Here is a 21,327-nt window from a genome sequence, read left to right as displayed (position 1 = left end):
ACTTAATGCAAAAGCGAGGAAATGTCTATCCAAACTTGGCCATTTCTCAACTCAACTCAATTTTTGGAACACATTTTCCCCGTTTTTGGAATTTCGATATTTGAAAATAAAATATATCAAAAATTATAATGGCACTGATTTTAGAACATTTAGGTCTATATTAGTTCCAAATTTAGTTATGATATCTTCAACCGGTAAAATTTTACATTAATTCAAATTTTATATATTTCTTCGTGGAAAATCACCATATTAGATTTAAAAAATTACTTTATTTTACTAAAATATCAATCTCCAAGTACTTAGGTTTTTACTGAAATGAAATACTTATATAAAAAGCCTTTATTTACTTCTCAGAAGTTCCACATACCTTGACACCTTTGAAAAATTTGTACGCTTTTTCATATATTTCATGCAATATTTGAGACCCGAGGTGACCAACTTTGAGAGACCACGCACTGGCCCCCATTGGCGCTAGAAATGGGGTCAAATGTAAATCAACTCGAATACATCGCAGATCCAACCATGTGAAATTTTGTAACAATATCTCAAATAGTTCCCGAGATACCGAATTATTTAAAAAAAAAAAAAACGTTTCCAAACCACTGTGCGCTGGTCACATCGTCGGACCTTTTTTCTTCAAAAGTTAAGCCGGAGTACAAAAATTAAGCGTTACGATCAATGGAGATCGTTATTGCACCATGATCAATGATTTTTTGTTTGAAAATATAGACGACATTGATCCGGGCGAGATGTGGTTTCGATTTATTGGCGATAACTTGATTTCGAGAAATGGACCTGTCAATTGGCCTCCAAAGTCGTGTGATTTGACACCTCTCGATCATTTCCTGTAGGACCACATGAAGTCACTAGTTTATGCTGATAAACCAGCAACAATTGATGCCTTGGAGGCCAATATTGTTCGTGTTATTCGTGCCATATGGCAAGTAATGCTCGAAAATTTGCTCCCAAAATTGGCCGGCCAGAATGCGCTTCGTCAAGAACAGCATTGGTGGCTATATGCCCGAAATCTTTCTTAAATGTTAATGCCATGTATTGAACTTTCGAATAAAAAAGTTTAAATCTTTGTGTCATTATTTACAATTTCAAGTTGTATTGGGCTTAAAAAGAACCCCCTTTACATACATGAATGGTTTAATGTGTATGGCAAGACATTATGTTTGAGAGAAATGAGATCACAAAACAATAACAAATATATGCATAATAACACTGCGACATTCAGACTTTTATCCAAGAAACAGGAAATAAAAAGGAATTTGTTCTCCCCAAATATGTAGCTTATACAATTTAATAAATATTAGAATTTCCCTTCTTTCATGCTATCGATGAAGTCTGTCTCATCTGCTGGCATTAAACATTTAAAAGAAAATTCATAACTATACATAAATAGAAGTATTTGCCATCTTCACTAAAAACTAATGGCAGCAATTGTTGGCTGACGTTAATTTTTTCACACTCAAAGATTTTAAAGAAATCTGTTTCATTTAGACTGTCATAATGCTGCTGGAATGGCTGATGGAGACAAATAAATTTGATTTTTTTATGGAGCCAAAACACAGCAGGCCACATACTTTGTGAGCTAACAAATGAACCAGTAAAATTAGATGCTGAGCAAGTCAGCCATTTATTTGGGACTGGCTTCAGAAAATACATATACATATATAATAATGCTTTTAAATAAATGACATAAATAACTTCCAAAATTAAACAATATTATAAGAAAACTAAGTACTTTTGTATGCATGTATTTATAATAGGGTGGCCCTTATTTTGCACTTTTGAATTGCTCTCCGTCAACTAAAAAGCAAATGCTTAAGATTTGAGCTACATCGGAAAAATTGTGGGTTACACTACTTTTGCGCTAATGGCCACAGATATATATAAGAGTAATGTTACCAAGTGACTGATTAAAAATCATTCCTCACCCTATGTAGAAGGAACTTTTGGTTATTCGAAGGTTTAGAAGGTAAAAAACGGGTAATTTCTTTAACCTTATATCTGATACCAAATGCATTAAAAATACATCTATATCTACTCACAAAATTAGCAGACAGGAGTTTGGTAATTTTTTGAAATTCGAACTATTTTGGCAAGAAAACGGGTAAAAAATAGGTTTTGATACTTTTTTGCATCTTTTAAACCAAAACATGTTTAAATAAATTTCATTAAATTAATATTTACTTATCAAAAAATACCAAATATAAATTTGGTACTTTTTGGAAATTCGAATAAAATTAAATAACATGGTATTACTTGGAACTCCAGTGCGAAGATTGCATCAAATCCGGGTAAACAGTTTAGTACTTTTTTAAAACATATTTTTTCTTAAGTCATAGAGACTAATTTTTTTCCCCCAAAATAAAGTATTTTGAAATTCCAACAGGGAAAACGAAAATTGGTACTTTTTCTTGTAATGATATTTTTTTAATATATTAATTTATTGGGTGAATGACTTAAAATTGCGGAATTTACAATAGATGGCATATCTTTTGAACGCGGTTTTTATTTGTAATATCTTATATGCCAATTTGAAGGGTACATATCTGTCATTTATTCTCACTTAGTTACTGAACCTTATAGTTAGAGTATCCAAAACCGAAAACCGGTCAACCGGTTTTTTCATCTTTGTAAGCTCCACCGGTTTCGGTTTTTTTAACTTTTCGGTTTTTTGACAAACCGGATTTGCAAGACGGTTAACCGGTTTTAATGAAATATATTTTCTAAAGCTCATTCAAACATATTTATGAAAAATTTTAAAACCAATTTTAAAAATATTGGTTTATTTTATAGAAAATTGTAACATTTGACAACATTTCGTAAAAGATATAAAATAATTGCATATATAATTCAAAAATGCTAAATTTCCATTAAATAAAAATTTAATACATACCGGTTAACTGATTTTTTTGAAGACAAAAATCGAAACCGCTTAACTGGTTTTTTTAAAAGACAATAATCGAAACCGTTTTTTTCAAAAACACACATTTTCGGTTAAACCGGAAACCGGTTTTTTTAATTTGCCGGTTTTTTGGATACTCTAGTTATAGTGTAAACAACTAATAATAAGTTTTGCTTTACTTCTTTAACTTGTAAAAAAGTTCCGTTCAAGGACGCCGATTGCTCACCAAAGCTTATGGTGAATGTGTTCCATCGGTTTGAAAGTATTAGAGATGGTTTGTGTGGTTCAGAAGTTGTGATTTTGACACGGAAGACAAATATTTCCCAGGCCAAAACAGTTTGAAGACCATGAATTGTAGGCATACTCCATGAAGATTGTTGTAAAACTCAACAAGAGTTTGCTGAATCATTAGGAGCTACTCAAACCGCAATTTAAAAATGTTTGCGATCAGCATTATTCATCCAAAAGCAGGGAAATTGGATACCATACGAATTGAAGCCGAGAGAACTTGTCTGACGATTTTCATTTTTGCAGCGAATCATTACTTGTGATGAAAAAGGAATCCACTATGATAACCCGAAGCGTAAGAGATCTGAAGCTCGGTCAACCAGAACATCACAGGGAACCTGTACCGAACGCAACTGATTCGTTTGAAGCGTGCGTTGGTTGTAAAACGCCCAGACATGAAACCGTAATATTCCATCATGACAACTATCGGCCACATGTTGAAATACCTGTTAAAAATATTAAGAATGAAGTGGTCGTGAAGTTTTGCTTCATCCGCTTTAGAGTCCTGACCGTGCCCGCCCGATTATTATTTGTTTCAATCGATGAAGAATGCTCTCTCTGGTATACGATTTACTTCGGAACAGAGTATCCGATATTGGCTTGATTCGTCCTCAAAAGATGAGTAGTTTTATTGGCTCAGAATCCATATGTTGCCACAAAAACGTTATCAAATATTGCTCAAATTTCAGAATTGACGGAGAACATTTTCTGATCTTGGAAGCATCGAAAATAAGGAACTGCTGGTTAGAAATTACCGAATTATTTTCAAAATAATTAAATATTTTCGACCGATGGACCGACGGACATCTAATTAAATTAAAATATTGCAATTTCTGAAGGAAATTAAATTAAAATTAAAACTGATTTGTTGTATTTGCTATAAGAAATGTTTATTCTAAAAATATGGAAAAACCAAAGACTTATTCATAGACATACAAGCCTTTTGAGATCATTGCAAATATTCGAAAATACATATTTTATCAACTTTGCTGTATATTATTTAAATTAAACAATTTAAATATTTCATTAAAATCTTAAGTAGCTACAATAATTTTAAAAAATATAAATATATTAAATAAGTAAACAGAAAAATAGCATTTTATTCAATCCAATTCAAAGCCAAATTTTTTTTTTTAAATTTTCTTAATAAATGTGTTGTGCATCATTAGTATATACTTGATATATTCAAATAAATCATTGAAAATATATTTAATATATACAATCTGCACGATAACAGACAGAGAATACTTAAAATATAAACCTAAACGTAAGTCATTGAATAATTTTTAATTGTATTCAATTTCATTCAATAGCTAAACTGTAATTGCATTTGGTAGTTTAATAATTATTTAATTTTTTGATTGTTTTTTTTTTTTTACTTGGTTAGTTTAAGCAAAAATATATAAAAAATATACATCAACATAAAAAGAAAGTATATTTATTCATTTATTTATTTATTCATTCACCTAAAGGACTTCCACGTGTACCGTAATCCCGTGATGGTGAACGATCAACTGTTGGCAATTCCGTAAGTCGTCTGTTACGACCCGGGCTACGAACACCAGAGCTTGTTACAGGATTGTAATCGTCTCGTGACATAATATGCCGCGGTAAAGCCGCGGTTGAATTTCAATTTTAATTTCTTCTAATGACCGAACACACTCGCAATTTGGAAATGATTCGATTATACACTCAACTTTCGTATTGGTTTAGGAGTAGAGTGTGAATGTAGCATCTGCAAATGCAAAAGAGATAGAAGAGAGTGAGAGAGACATAGAGAGAGAGAGACTTAGTTAGACAAACATATTTTAATAATACATACTACATTTTTGGCATTTAAATATGTAAATTGTTTAACAAAATAAACAAACAAAAATTAACTCTCAAGAAAATGGTGATTGACGGTGGTGGGAGTGGTGGTGAGTTTACTAAAGTGCATTAAAATAAAATGTGCTCGGTGAGAGGTTCTAAATTTAATTTTTTAAATTTAAAATGTCATTTATTTCAGTAACTAATTAATATGTATTTTAAATTATTCAGCAACATATTTTGGTTTTAGTGGAGGAATTACAAAGAAAATTCATCTCAACTCAATACATGAACTGAAATGTTTTTAGCTTTGAAAAATAAAGATCAATCGACCTTGACTAGTCTATAGTAAAAGTTTCATTATATTTCGTTTCTTTGAAGTTTTAATATGTAGATTCCATTATGAAAATGATCCCAGCATAGCAAAAACCCCCAAAAGGACCTTTATATCCTTTGATCCAGCGCACCAAATATTGATGTCAAGGAAACCATTTTAAGAAATGGTCTCCGCAAGCAAAATAAACTTTCATTTTAGCCGGGAACATCGACAGCTTATTTTGCCTCTTCAGACCAATCAGCCTCTCCTCTTTCATACTTAAAACTTTGCAAATAATTATTGATGTCTTTATTAAGCAGATCATCTCTGCCAAAGGCTCAGCATGCCTTAACAAAATGTAGATCAACCGAAACTGCGAAACACTCATTGGATAACTATTCATATAAAAATATACGTGAACTATAAAGAATATGTACTCTTTAGTTGCCTTCATCGATGTAAAGGCTGATTTCAACCACTTTAAAACAGAATCAGTTATTGACGCGATAACTAAAAATTGATCCAGCGATCATGTCATTTGTCAGAATACTCAAAAACAACAGACTCATTGAAGCTACTCTAGGAGCCTTGAACTTTTCCTAAGTGGTTGTTTGGAGTACACCATAAAAATGTGAATTTTACTCTTCTAAAAGCCATGGAGAAAACATGTTGCATGACAGTTTCTTACGCGGATGATGTGGAGTTGTCTGCTCCTGGAATTTGTACTAAAATATTTATTAGGATGTTATCAGGGTTGTGAGTAAATTCAACTAAAACATAACTGGTACTATTTACTAGGCGATACGAAGTCTCTAATTTTTTGAATACCAAAATCAAAGGAGTGACACTAACAATGTCCTACAATGCCAAATATCTTGGACTAATACTAGATAATAAACTAAATTTGAACCTGAATACAAAATGCAGTACCACTAAAGCAGTAAAAATGTAATTGTCATAAACTGGGGCTTACGATTTCGTTATCAACCCAATTATATTCTACGGTTAGTATTTGCTGGTCATTTACCCTATCTAAGATTCTGTATACTGTATTAAGCACGCTACCGCGATCACCACAAAGAGCATGCCACAAAAGCATGGAAATATAAAAACTACAATTATAGGTGTCGTTAATACGGATCTTCCTATTGAGTACAAAATATATAAAACCGTAGAATATCATTGACGGATCAAGATCAAATGAAAGAGTCCCATTGGTATCTACTCGGAGCACTTGAATATGAAACATATCCTTAAGCAAATTCAGACTGACTTGACTGAAACGTCGAAGAAGAAGAGTATGCAATCGGAAATCTTGTCAGCCATTGTACGGAATTTTGGGACTTAAAACGTAGAATACTTAATATTTACAAGAGCAGTCTATTTATGGGTGATTCAAGTAAGATTCTCACCTTCATTAGAGCAACAGAAAGGCTGGAGAGAGACGGCGAATAGTTCGATGGTCATAAGGTATCACTAATGATTGAATCGAAGTGAGCTATGCTTCAGGAGGCTGACAATTAAGCCTAACCTAAGTAGTGTGTCATTTTATTATTTTAGAGTAAACCATGAGAGATGCTTTTCTGAGATCAGAAGCCGATAATTTGTATCAGTAATCGTAGTGCCAAATTCTTTTTAAACCTGATATGAATATTTCTAAATCGAATACTGGAAGGCTCTCATAAATGACAATTACATTAAAAGTTAAACAAATAATTAGCACACAAACATCTCCCTTCGAAAGATGATCGCAAAAATGTATATTGCATTAACCCCCATATTCATAAATTTATCAAATGTTTAAACAAAATTTTCATAAAAAATTTGATAAACATTTGATAAATGTTGAACAAATAGTTACTAAGCACATAAACTTCTCCATTTACTAATCAGCTAGAATCTTTAAGCCAACAGTAGATCGTAAGCTAATGGTACTTGAGCACGAACTTCAAATAATATAGCTATTCATTTCAGTGAACATTTCAGTTTCACAAGATACGAATATTTGAAGATACACAATACAATTCAAAATTATATGAAATGAAGTGGTTGGCGAATTTTTCCTCACCCTCTTTTTATTTCAGATCGGTCCCTGTCCGACTACTATTTGTTTCGATCGTTACAGACTGCTCTCTGGGATACGATTTGGAACAGAGTATTCGATACTGGCTTGATTTGTTCTTGGCCTCAAAAGATGAGCAGTTCGTTTGGCTCGGAATCCATATGTTGCCAGAAAGATGGGAAATACTAACAATTGCCAATATTTTGAAAAAATCCCGCATTTTTAAGTCATACATCCAATATAAAGATTTTTATGGGGCTTGACTTTATACAGATATCAAGCTATCGTGAAACTAACTTAAATAATAAAGAAATTTTATGAACCTTAAATTCCATTGTGAGTTAATTCAACAATAAATGAATTCAATTCAAATAAAAGCCTTCCCAATTCAAATTGAATTCCAGTCATGGAGTCAAATTTCAAAGGTTGCACTACACTTTATTTCAATAGCAAAATCCAGTAAAAAGGTAACTTGAATTCAAGTCATATATAACAGTGTAAATACAGTTTAATTGAAGCTAGGAATTACAGTGAAATATAAGTCGCAAAAATACTTGAATTTAAGCTTTGAAATATAGTTGAATTGATCCCTTGAATAGTTCAATTCATGTCCAAAAAAATAGTAGAATTCAAGCTTTGATCTCATCAAAATATAAAAAAATTGTTTGGGTGCTTATGTGACCTAATATGATCAGTTTTTTTCGAATTGTTTTATGGAATTGACTGACAAAACGTGTATGAGATATCATCGAAATTTTTTATTCGCTTGAAAGGCTTGAACATTTTCAATGACTCTGGAGCATATAAATCAGGCTAAATTTGACCGATGACAGGGGTTATGTTGGCAAAATTCTAACGGGGTCAAATCGCACGATCTAGATTCCCAGTTCAAATTAATTCAACAAGATGAAAATTTCCTCAAATCGCTCAAGCAGAATGTCCAATGTGACATGAGCTGTGTGGCGCCATCCTATTTAAACCACATATCTTTGGTGTCAATATCATCCAATTCAGGCCAAAAGAAGTTGGTAGTAATTGGCTTATCATCGAAATATGGACCGATAATGCCGCCAGACCAAAATCCACACCAAACAGTGACTGTTTCGAGATACATTGAACGCTCTTGGATCTATTGAGGATTGGTATTGTCCCAAATTCATCCAGAAATGGGCTTCACCGTATAATGGGTGAAGCGCGCGGAGCTTTGCCCGAAAAGAGTATCCCATGTTGATCAAATAATTTTATCAATAGCACACCTTTTTGAATAATATATCCGTTCATGGTGATTTGACAAAACAAACTGAATAAAATAAAGTAAATTCGACAGCTATAGCTTCAACAATATGGCCGCTATCAACTGTCAAAGTTAAGAACTCCCTATTGTAAGGCCCTTTACTATTGAAATTGAGCGATTTAAAACCATTATTATATAAAATGTTAACTTGGAAACTCGTAAAATAACAATCCAAAGTGAATATACTATTTTAAATATTATATGATCAAAAGCAACCAGTGTAACAAGTTTTAAAAAATTTTAAATTGGTAAGGACCTTGGCCTTGTCAAAAAATTTAGTTTCCTGCCAATTATAATGATCTCATATCATAGTATCGAACGGCATAATAATTATTATTTATTTTCAATATCATATAAATTAAACTATTACAAATTATCTTAAATTCATTTGAACTTCAAATGATGTGAACCTCGTTGTCATAACGGAAACGTGATTTAGAGCAGCAATGACGATTTATCAAAATGAAAATTTCCATTTAGGAAAATTTTCGATAAATAACAATAATTTATTGAAAAAGTTTTAATTTCTATTGTTGGGAATTGAAAAATGTGGATATTTTTGTTCGCATAGATATCAATGTATGTATGACTAGCAGACAGACTTATTGTAAGTTGTATGTATGTACATGTAAATGTGTGTACTTCATTCACATGCAATATAAAATTGAAAATAATTTTCAGATATTATTATTTATTTACATACAAAAATAGACAATACACACTCACAAACACTTTCATTCAGAGATATGTATTTTAATTCATAGTCGAATACGGCAAAATTGATAACGTGTTGGGAAATTGGTACAAAGTCGATTCCATCATCGATAACTATAGACACGACATTGCATGTCGTTGAGCCGTAACCAATACCAAACAATGAATAGAATTGAGTTAAAACTACTCCACCACCATACAAATATTATTCACACACAGTGAATCAAACTACACAAATCTAGACAGATATAGACTTACTGTCAGACGGACAGCCTGAGTCAGAGACTCATGATTAGAATATTTTTTTTATAGTTTTTATTTATTTTAAATGTTTTCCCTATTGCTTTTTTTATTCTTCATTTTAATATAGGTGTATGTGCGTGTGTTTGCCAGTTTACTATAGTAAAATATTCATTTTTCACCTGTTTTCTTTTTCTCTATATTTTTTTATTTTCATTGACTCTATTATTAAATGGTGGATATTTTTAGTTTGTTGGTGTATTTTGAACTCATTCATAGTTGGATGGTAGATTTATACTAGAGTGTAACAAATATTCAATGAAATATGTAATTAAAAGTCAAACAAATTTCAAATTCTATGTAAAAATGTACAGAAAGTGTTATAAATCGAACATAAATAAATAGAAACTATACATATTCTGAATTCTTATAGATAGGGAAGTAGAGGTGACGATATTCATATGTCCGTACGTCGATTGAAATTGACCATTGGAGACCTTGGATATGTTACCGACCCATAAATAAGATCGATATATCAGCTATACTTTCGAGAATTTTGGAGTTTTAAATTATTTCATAAATGAAAAAACACGAGCAAAAATTTATATAGGCAATAAGTATATCAAATGAAACATATCTAAAAGGACTTTCCAAAGCATATTTTATGATTCCAGACCATTTAACAAACTTCCAAAATTTGAGAGTTGATGGCGCCCATACTGTTGAAAATAAATCTGTCCATACTGTTGAAAAACGACAGCCAGTTTTTCGTTTATTCCGTTTATTTTGCGAAATCGCAAAATAAGGTCGATTTATGGATGAATTGGTACGTCAACAGATAAAATTGTCGAACTTGGGACGATATCGGTATTGTATTGCCATTCAATAATAAACATATTGAAATTAATGTAGCCAAAAAATTAGCCAAAAAATTAGATAAAAATTGTGTGCGTGGCATGCTGTTAAAGTCAAATATTTTATGTCATTTTATAAAAAATCTGATTTTTGTAAATTTGATCAGAAGTAAATTATCAGTACTCGCAAATTATTATCGATAATTGGATGATTTTTTTTTATGTTGGTAGGATAATAGTCTTTAAGACGTGGTATGATTTGTCACTCTACAGTTTATACTTGCTGTGTTATTAAATTTTTTCTCAAGTACTATAATTTAGTCAAATTTGAAATTCAGTGGAATAAAAGTGCTTAGGGTCAAAAGGGGTTAAACAAATTTTACTACCAGAAGAAAGGCCAAAGTGTCCTCTTTAAGCCCATATATACTTCTTGACCTGTTTTGATCTATTTGTTGAACACTTTTTTCATTTGAAAGAAATTACTCCCAAATTTTTTATCTATTTTTATTTTACCTGTTCATATACTGGCGCAAATTACAAGTCGCAAATTTGAAGATATTGCGACAAAATTTTGCACATACATATTTTTCGGCCCGCGGACGAAGCCTATTGAAAGTGACTGAAATCGGTCGATTATTTCACCTAGCACCCATACAAATGTTCTCCCGAAATTATACTTTATCGGTCGTAAATGGTTAATTTATATAGGCATCTACACAAATTTTGCTCCAAATAAGTTTTATATAAACTGAATTAATGTCACCTAATTTTATGATGATCGGTACATAACACTATGCAACAAATGGAGACTTTTGGAAAAACACAAGATCATGACAGTATAGGTTCGACTCTACTACCAAAGGGTAGTACAACCCTATACTCAGTTTGCCCATTTTGGTGACCGATTTTTTTTTATGGGCCCCCAAAGTTTCTGAAAATCAGTGGGGCCTCTAAAAAAGGTGTCATCAGGTTTTGGTTAACAGCTAATTCAGACTTTGTGCTACGGCTTAACTTTATATGGCAATAATATAGCTAAGAGTCCGCCAAATAAATTTTGTTAAAATTTGTTTCCAAAAAATAGCTTTTTCGTGCACTTTTGTTGAAAAAATATAGGAAGAAAATTTTTTTTTTTTACTTTTTTTAGAATAACTTCCAGGGACTCCTAATTTTTCAATAACAATATCTCGCAAAGTTGTAGCTACGGTAAATTTGAATAACTCTTGTGAACATATCAATGCATTCTGAATGTGTCTAGTCACTCTACATAGCACATAAAGATCACTTTGTACCTTAACAATTTTCGTTTTTCCTATTTTTTGACGCTAAAACAAAGATTTTTTTGTAAAAATAGTATTATCAAGTCCACACTTCTATGTTGTGCTGTATTATTTACTCGGCTGAGGTGTTCGGAATGGGGATCAGTGGGTGGACCTTCAATGTCACACATTTATAAAAAAATTACCAAAAAGTCATTTATGATCCGAATGAGCTGCAATTTCAAATATAGATAGACCTTGAGAAGGTCTACAAAAAATATGATTTTATCTGTAGTTATCTCTTTTAGTTCAAGAGATATTTGGGTTTAATATTTTTTTAAATTTTGCCCGATCTTTTTTTCGTATTTTAAATTTGATGGGCCTACGAAAGGTCGAAATTTGTTTTTTTATATATGACGTATATTTGCGATAAAATTCTAAAGAAAATAAAACAAATCTGATAACAATTATTTCGTCCCTATAAAAAGTTACACGCATCCAAAGTTGAGGCATCTTTTTATATATTTCAACTTTGTATGCGTGTGTTTTTTAAGTTTTTTCCCAAAAAAGTCCCCATATTTTTTCTTTTATAAAAAACTAATTTTCTTCGGGACTATATAAATTTTTTTATGATCTGGAAAGAGAACTTAATGCAAAAACATATAAGGTAAAATTTGACTAACTTAAGCGGACATTGTACCCCCCAGCCCTATCCAAACTTGGGCAATTTTGAAAAAAAAAAATTAGGTTTGAGTAAAAAATTCTAAAAACGCAAAGCACCGACCCTCAAAAGCTCATCACATTTGTATAGCCCCATATGTTGTTTATATACATACAGAACGTTTTTACTATCATGCTGTAAATAACGTCAAAGTGGGCTATTTTCTAAAAAAAACTTCGTTTTTGGAACAAATTTTCGCCGTTTCAGGAATTTCGGTGTTTAAAAACAAAGAATGGCAACATTAGTGATGCCATTGACTTACGAATATTTAGGTCTATATTACTTCCAAATTTTATTGTGATGTCTGTAACTGTTCAAATTTTACATTAATTCAAAGATTTTATTTTTCTTGATGGAAAATCACCATTTTAAAATATTATTAGTTTTTAAGGTAAATGACGTCACAAAATTATTCATTTCACTAAAATGTCAATCTTTAAGTCATAAGGTTTCCACCGATATCAAAAACTTATATAAAAAGCTTATATTTACACTTCAGAAGTTCCACAAACCTTGCCCACTTTCAAAAATTTTAAAGTTTTTTCATATCTTGCATCAAGCCGGTCTTGCATGATCAAGATTGGATAAAGTTATGCGCCCGGATCATACCGATAATGATTTGCCCATTCTTCGTTATTCCAGCACAATAGAGAAGTATACACTCGAACATACATTTTTAACAAAAAATTATTGTTTTAGAGTCAAAAATTAGTAAAAAACTACAAATTTTAAGCTACAAAGTGATTTTTGACAGCTATTTAGAATACCTAGGTATGTTCGGATTGCATTGATATGTTCACGAGAGTTATTCAAATTTACCGTAGCTACAACTTTGCGGGATATTGTTATTGAAAAATTAGGAGTCCCTGGAAGTTATTCTAAAAAAAGTAAAAAAAAAAAATTTTCTTCCTATATTTTTTCAACAAAAGTGCACGAAAAAGCTATTTTTTGGAAACAAATTTTAACAAAATTTATTTGGCGGACTCTTAGCTATATTATTGCCATATAAAGTTAAGCCGTAGCACAAAGTCTGAATTAGCTGTTAACCAAAACCTGATGACACCTTTTTTAGAGGCCCCACTGATTTTCAGAAACTTTGGGGGCCCATAAAAAAAAATCGGTCACCAAAATGGGCAAACTGAGTATAGGGTTTTACTACCCTTTGGTAGTAGAGTCGAATCTATACTGTCATGATCGTGTGTTTTTTTCACTGTTGCACTGTGTAATTAGTCATAGCTCCCATATAATGCCCGCTTCCAAAAATCACTTTAACGAGCATAAATCTCTCAAAACTACAGGTATAAACATAACAGAACTAAACTTAATATGGACATAGATCACACAGCCTAGTTTCATTGCGATCGGTCCATAATTAGTCATAGCTCCCATATAAGATCCGCTTCCGAAAATCACTTTAATGGGCATAAATCTCTTAAAAATGTTGGTATAAACACAAAATTCAACAGAAATAACTTCCATGTAGACATAAAGCACACGACTTAATTTCGTGGCGATAGGTCCATAATTAGTCATAGCTCCCATATAATGCCCTCTTCCGAAAATCATTCACGAATTTAAATTATAATGTAGGGTATTATATGGTCGAACTTGACCGAACATACTTCATTACGTGTTTTATCAACTTAGAACTTTTTTATAAGTAGAGCTGATGCAAAAAATAAAAAATTCCGCATTTTCATACTAAATGCTATAAAAAAATTAAAAGTTCAACTTTGACCTTAAATTGCTCAACAACTGCTGAACCAATTTTAATGAAATTAAAACTGAAGAAAAATTCAAGAAGTTATCTGTCCATCAAAAAAAAAATTCTAAAATATCTCTATCGGTTCAAAAGGTACAGAGTTTTGGCCGATGAAAAACGATAATGAACCACTCTGCGACGTTGACCAGACCATTGCCATCAACGGTGAGCGCTATAAAGAGTGAGTCATAAGCCATTAAACAGTGTAATATATTTGAATATTGAAAGAAAACCTGGATCAGGAAGAAAAAAAGGTCTAACAGATATTGCTAAGGCAAATGAAGTCGAACAACTCTTTCTAAGAGCACCGAACACTTCTAGCAGAAAAGAAGGTAATTAAGTCAAATGCTCTGATTATTTTGTGCGCAGAGTCAACGCTAATGGGTTGAAGTCGTATAAAGTTCAGAAAGATCGCAATTCTTTTTTTTTTTTGGCTGGAAAAAGGCGAACAATCGATTCCAAAAATGTCGAAAATTAGATTAACTAGAAAAAATCGAAAATGTCTATTTTGAATTGTTCTAGCATGGGTTGAAGTCGTATAAAGTTCAGAAAGATCGCAATTCTTTTTTTTTTTTGGCTGGAAAAAGGCGAACAATCGATTCCAAAAATGTCAAAAATTAGATTAACTAGAAAAAATCGAAAATGTCGAATAGTCGATAAAAATCGAAAAAGTAGATTTTCTATTTTTAATTGTTCTAGCAAACATCTTATTTTACATTAAAGTAGAGTCAGAAAATAGTCAAAAAAGTCGATCTTTCTTAAAATATCTAAGTCAAAAAGTCGGCTATTCAAAAATTTAAAAAAGTCGAAGAGTCGACTTTTTATAAATCGAAAAAAGTCGAAGGGACATTCTGCACATTTGGCCCCAAAATGACCATGCCATCTGTCAAATTCAGCCTGACTTATGCGTCAGACTCATAAAACATTGTACATTAAATGGGCGCCAGTAAATAATAAATATGCTTACTGTGTGGCTTTGATTTTCGCTTACAAAATCGACAATTTCGAATTTATGAATTAAAACTATAAAAAGTTTTGGAAAATTTTCTCAGTTACGTGGTTTTGCATTTCAGTTGACGCTATATAAGGCATTTATTGTTTTACTTTTTTTATTCTTATAAATAATTTAGGTTGACACTTAATTTCAATGATGTTGACAGGTGTAATTTTGTTTAATGGTTTAAAGACAGCCACTCTTTGCTATTATGTAAAACAAATTACTAATTTTCAAAATGCATTGGGTGGGGGGTTGACAGACAAGTACTTAACTTTAACATTCGTTATTCAATCAAAGGAAAATAACCAAAATCAAAACGCATTGCTTTTTAAAAACACACAACATAGCTTCGGAAATTGTTTTATATTGTTCTACCGTTATTGAAATTGCTGCAATTAACTTTCCGTTACCGTTTTATTTAAAAATGACGTTGCCTCTAAAATCCCGTTATCGTTATTCATTCATTTTAATAATGTTGAACTTTATTTTTAATAATTCAGTTTATAGAAATCTACAAAATATTATCATGTTCATCATTTTCTGTTTAATTTGAATTAATAATAATACTCTATATTTCCTAAATATCGTTACCGAAATAACTTAAATACACAAAATATTGTTATCCAAAAATATTTTGAACTTTTTTGTCAGTCAACCACAAAAATTAATCAGAAGACGAACTTGACTCAGTGGTTTCAATTTTGAATGATCACTTGGGTATGAGAGAGATCGGTGCCACATTTGCTCACAATCGACCACAGATGCAATCGTGTGACAACTTTAATAACACAGCAGTTATACACAGTCAGTGCTAAGGTACTTTTGAGTTGATTTGTATTTACATTGCTTTGTCGTTGGAATGAGAATAGTACGCGTCCCCAGAAAGCTACTCTCCTCGGGTCAACTTAATTTTTTTAAAAAAAAATCAGTTCTTATCCGAATGTCATGTCAGATTTGAATAAAAAGTTACATACATTCAAATTCGGAACTTCTAAAATAGGGACTGGGAATAGGGAATGATGACTGAGCTAAACCCAAGCAAAACCGCTCTTGTACTGTTCACAAGGAAGTACAAGATTCTGTCTGGTGGAAGGCAATATACAAACGCTCAATTTGTAGCTATTCGAGAGGGTTTTAAGGAGAATGGCAATCCTGATAACAGGAGCTCTAAGAACAACTGCAACAAAGTCGCTATTTACTATATTGAACTTCGGCCCTTAGGCCAAATGCGATTGGTACGTAGAAACATGTTTCACACGGTCATGCTAGTATAGTAGGAAATATACATAATATTCCGGATAATATCGATTACTGCATTTCGGTTTCTCAATTCCGTACAATACGGAAGAAATGGTCGGACCTTTACATGACACAACTCAGTCACTCAGTCTCTCAGTCCATACGGACGGTTCTAGGAAGGGAGATCGATCGGAGGCGTAGGTGTCTACATTCAGGAATTCGGAACTAGGCTTCCAAATGAATGTAGCATTATTCAGCCTGAAATATCGGCAGGGATATTCGTAAATATATTGACAGTCAGGCCGCAATAAAATCCCTAACAGGTGTATACACAACCTCTAATTTAGTCCAAGAATTCCGGGCATCCTTAAACAGGATGGTGAGACATTCAACAGTCGTACTCAAGTGGGTACGTGGACACGGAGATATTTACGGGAAACTGCGTTGCTGATGATTTGGCATTATAACCAGGACGATATGGCCCCGACTAAACCGAGGGCGGACAACATATCTTCTTGGCTTGACACGCTCACAAGTTAGTGATGCTGTGGCGGTTATAACCGGTCACTGCACTTTCGGCAACCATGCGAGGAGACTTGGTTTACCCTACAACGACTTCTGTGGAAGTTGTCATTGTCCGGCATTAGGAGATCTACGCTTAAGGTTTCTGAGACATCGTTCCTTAAATAGTCTTTCTGAGCTTTCGGACATGAAGCCGGAGTGCATTAATGCCTTTATCAGGAGTAGCAACTGGCTAATTAGGCCAGACTCGGGAATCTCCACTGAGAGACCCAATAACCGACAATTGACTGATGCTTATTAATATTCTCCTCTCATTTTTCGGACCTTCTTCCTCGTTTCTTTTCTAACTCTTCATCACACCTGACTGTCCCCTTATCTTTTCATTTCTATCTGTCCCTCTTTTCTATCTTTTTACTTTTAGTTAACACAAAGAGGCCTATGTGGACCCAAGTGAGCTGTTCCTCTTTCCTGTCTTCACTTTCAAGCTGCCTGGAAACCTAACCTAAAAAAGAGCATATTTTTTCCCAAAAAGGTCTTAATATTATTTCTTTTATAGAAAAAAAACTTCGGACTCGTAGATATTTTGTACATGTTTCTGAAGGAAGGAACTCTTTGACGTAAATGAGAACTTTCCTAAATTTTTTCCCAACACCAAACTAACTTCATATTAATATGTACTTCAGGCAATAGCAACAAAAAAAATAGTTTGTTCACAATTAATATTAAAAGAAAAATACAACATCATTTTGAGGCCATCCAACCAGCATTAAATGAATTTAAGAAATGTATAACTAATTGAAGGACAACCCCAAACATTATTTGTGCGCAATGGAGGGTATACAAAGTTCGACCTCGTCATAAGTAACACTCGTACCCGTATTTGTTAAAAGTTTTAAAATCAACAACTACAAGCCAACAACTACTGCTGCTGTTGCAAAAACAAGTAACCACACAAATATGGTTTGGTTTAAAATTTAACTTTAAATCATACCTCGTTTTGGATTATGTTTTCAATTGTTTAAAACTATAAATAAAAGAGAGAAAAAAAAATCATATTTTTCATTCATAAAGATCTAGATCCAATACTCGTACATGTTACTCGCCCGCCCGCCCGCCAGCCTGCCTGCTTGACTGACTGCCTGGCTGCCAGTGGGAGGAGGGTTAATTTTTTTGCTTTCATGTAGGTATTAGCAAATATTTACAATGGGAAAAAAGTTTGAATGTAAGTAGTTGCAATGGTAGTGGAAGTAATTGCAGTTGCAATAGTAGTTGTAGTTGGGATGGATGTCGGTCGGTCGGTTAGTTATTTTTGGGTGTTGCAGTTGTATGATATTTGCAGTGCGATATGCAAAAACAAGTACTCGTACGTGCATCTATGTATCTATAGTCGTTTAATATGATGTGAATTGTGGGCTGTGGATACACCCGTCTCGTCAACTTTATTATCATTATTATTGTTATTATTAATGTAGGCAGGTAAGCAGGCAGGCAGCTATCGAGCTGCTGCCATGTATAGATGTGGCAAGAGGAAAGTCGTTATGCTGTGTAGGTGCATAATAATATTTATAAGAGTGGCTGGCTGTGTGCTTTTTCTTTCTAGTTTTTCCTTCTTCTACAACTAAATGTGCAACTTTTGTTTAGGGGTTTGCGTGCATTTGTTTGCTACAAACACAAGGCAAATATATTTGGACTTTTTTTTTGTCATTATTTCAAAATATAAAAGTAAAATGGGAAAAAAAAGTTGAATCATGTTTAATATACACACGAGTGCACTTGGCATGCGATTTGTTTGTCAAACAGCAAAAGAAGAAGTTGACTGTTTTTTTGTTTTGTTTTGTTTCGAATAATTCGGGCTACATTTTCAATATTGTAAATGTCTTTTGGATGCAACTCACAAACATTTGAACTAAATACATAAATACTACTCGCAGTATCTTCTAAATTGGGCTACTTTGAATAATTAATATGAAAATGCATTTTTGTTCCAGTTACATTTTGTTTTCCGTTTGCAAAAACATTGTAGTTGCAACATTTTTATGTTTTATGTAGGTATTCATGTATTTTGTACATGAATGCAACTATGTAGATTGGAAAAAGTTAAAGTCCTAAAATTAGGAAATAGGAATAATGCAGTTACTGTAATTTAGAGTTAACGACAGGAATCGTTAATCGTTTATTACATTTTCAAAAGATTTCTCTTTACGAAAAGGAAGTATAATATTTGTTTTATCTTTCATAACATCATTTCTAAGTTATAAACAAAGGTTCATAAGCCGATTAATAAAAAAATCAAATTTTATTTTAATTACATTAAAGCTTAGTACTGCAAGTGTATTGAAAACATTTCTTTGAGTTTTCTTTCTTCAAAGAATTAATTCCTTATTGAGTCATTAAATAAGAAAATCAGTATTCATAAAAAATGTATTTTGAAGACGGGCGGGTCAATAAGTCCGTGACTCTTTCAATTTTCCGCCTCTTAACTGAAAGTTCAAAACTGCTCCTGTCAAAACCTGAACAAGCTGCGTCATTTAGTTTGTGTATGACAGCCATTGATAGCAGACTACCGCGAGACTTGAGGAGAAAATGGAAAAAATAAATTTTTTGCTCATTAAGCATTATTTTTTGCGGAAAAAAACATCACTAAAACCAAAGCTATGCTTGACAAATACTATTGGGAACTCTGCTCCAAAAATTGCAATGGTAAAAAAGTGGTTTACTGAATATCGTTATGGCCGCACAAGGAAGGTGCCGAACGTTCTGGACACCCAATTGAAGTCTCTACACCAGAAACAACTGAACAAAATCACGATATTGTGTTAGCCGAACGAAGACTTACACACTTTCTCATAACCAATGATCGTTTGGTTATGAGAAAGCTTTCTCACAATCAACTACAACTTCGCAGTAGCCATAAGACCAATAAAGTCATGGGAGCGTGACTTCCTTAAAAAGGGTTAAAAAATCCATTGTGAATATTATGCCAACATATTGGGTCGATTAAATGAAAAAATCGACCACATTTGGGCAAAAATAAAGCTCTTTTTTACCAGGACAATGCAAGGGTGCACACTAGGGTGGTCCTTAATAAACGAAAGTTGGATTTTGGCCATTCTCACCCCCCAGTTAATCACGATTTAAGGGTTAACGTTTTCCGATTTTAGTAAAAGTTTCAGAGTATATTTAGAATTATCTGGAATATCTATAATAGGTTTTACTTAAAATTCATAACAGTAAGGAAATAGAGCTCATTTGCCAACAAATTGGTTTTTCTTGAAAATTTCAAAATTTTAATTGCAGGTACGGAAAAACTATAATTTTTAATTTTTAATAACTTCAACATTTTTTGACCAATTTCTGTTTTTTATGTCTTATTAGAACGACAATTGTGTACACATTTCAATTCTTTTAAATTAAATTGCAAAAGCAATTTCTTAATGGCAAAATTTTTACAAAAACTGAAAAAAAAAATGCATTTGTTCCCCTTGTAAATGCATCTCAAAACTTCAGAGGGCTTGCGGCACGTCTTAACCCCAACCGATATACCTAAAATTTTTGAGGATGATTTTTTTTACTAATGTTCACCAAACTGGGGGTTGAGAATGGTCAAAGTCCAACTTTCGTTTATTAAGGTCCATGAATTAGGCTACAAATTGTTCCATCATCTATCCTATTCTCCAGATTTAAGCCCGAGTGACTAGTTGTTTCCAAATCTGAAGAAATGGCTCGTCGGAAAGAGATTTGACTCCTATGATGAAATCATCTAACAAACCTATACATATTTTGGTGATCTTGACTAATCTTAGTTTTTGAAATGAATTATAATTTTGAAATGAAAGCTTTCATTTAGCTTGATCACGACTTTTATTAAAGTGAAGGAAAAGTTTTAAAATTTCTCAACATTTTTAAAAAAGTTCATAAAACTTTTGCAATTTTAAATTTTTTAATGTTCATCTGACACGCAGGTGTCATTTATAAAAAATCTAAGACAATTCTTCAAACGTTTGAAGAGACCATGTTATATTCCTGACGATCAGCCATCTATATAAACTGTTGTAAATTTTAACATCTTTTAAATGCTATTGTCAACATTTTATTTGACTAATGAGCGCACACAATCTATTAAAGAAATTTAACCATTTTGAAAATCGGTAAATATCTTTAAGAGGTAAAGGTTTGGAAAGCTAAGATTTCGATTTCATATGGTCTATATCAGAGCTGTAAATGCATCATTAATTTTTGAATTAATTCGCGAATCATTCACACAAAAAAATTAATTGAATGAAATTTGAATCAATTCAAATGAATTTGTTAAAAATGAATTGCAATTCGTTTTCAA

The 21,327-nt window shown here is 32.4% G+C and overlaps 1 protein-coding gene across 2 annotated transcripts in view; it reads right to left on the bottom strand.

The window, feature by feature from the left end:
* The window catches only part of brp (bruchpilot), a 205,482-nt gene that overhangs the window by 168,895 nt on the left and 15,260 nt on the right, over positions 1–21,327 (bottom strand). The window contains exon 2 of one of the 2 annotated variants that reach the window (XM_065510616.1): positions 4,672–4,940. The exons of the other annotated variant lie outside the window; for it this stretch is intronic. Coding sequence (XP_065366688.1) covers positions 4,672–4,804 — 133 coding nt within the window. The 5' untranslated portion in view covers positions 4,805–4,940. The remainder of the gene's footprint in view (positions 1–4,671; positions 4,941–21,327) is intronic. 2 annotated transcript variants of the gene reach the window in all.

This window comes from Calliphora vicina, chromosome 5 (genome assembly GCF_958450345.1).
Source record: "Calliphora vicina chromosome 5, idCalVici1.1, whole genome shotgun sequence".
In the NCBI taxonomy this organism is placed as follows: Eukaryota; Metazoa; Arthropoda; class Insecta; order Diptera; family Calliphoridae; genus Calliphora; species Calliphora vicina.
The sequence above is the reverse complement of the archived record's forward strand: the minus strand, read 5'-3'. Positions and strand labels throughout refer to the sequence as shown.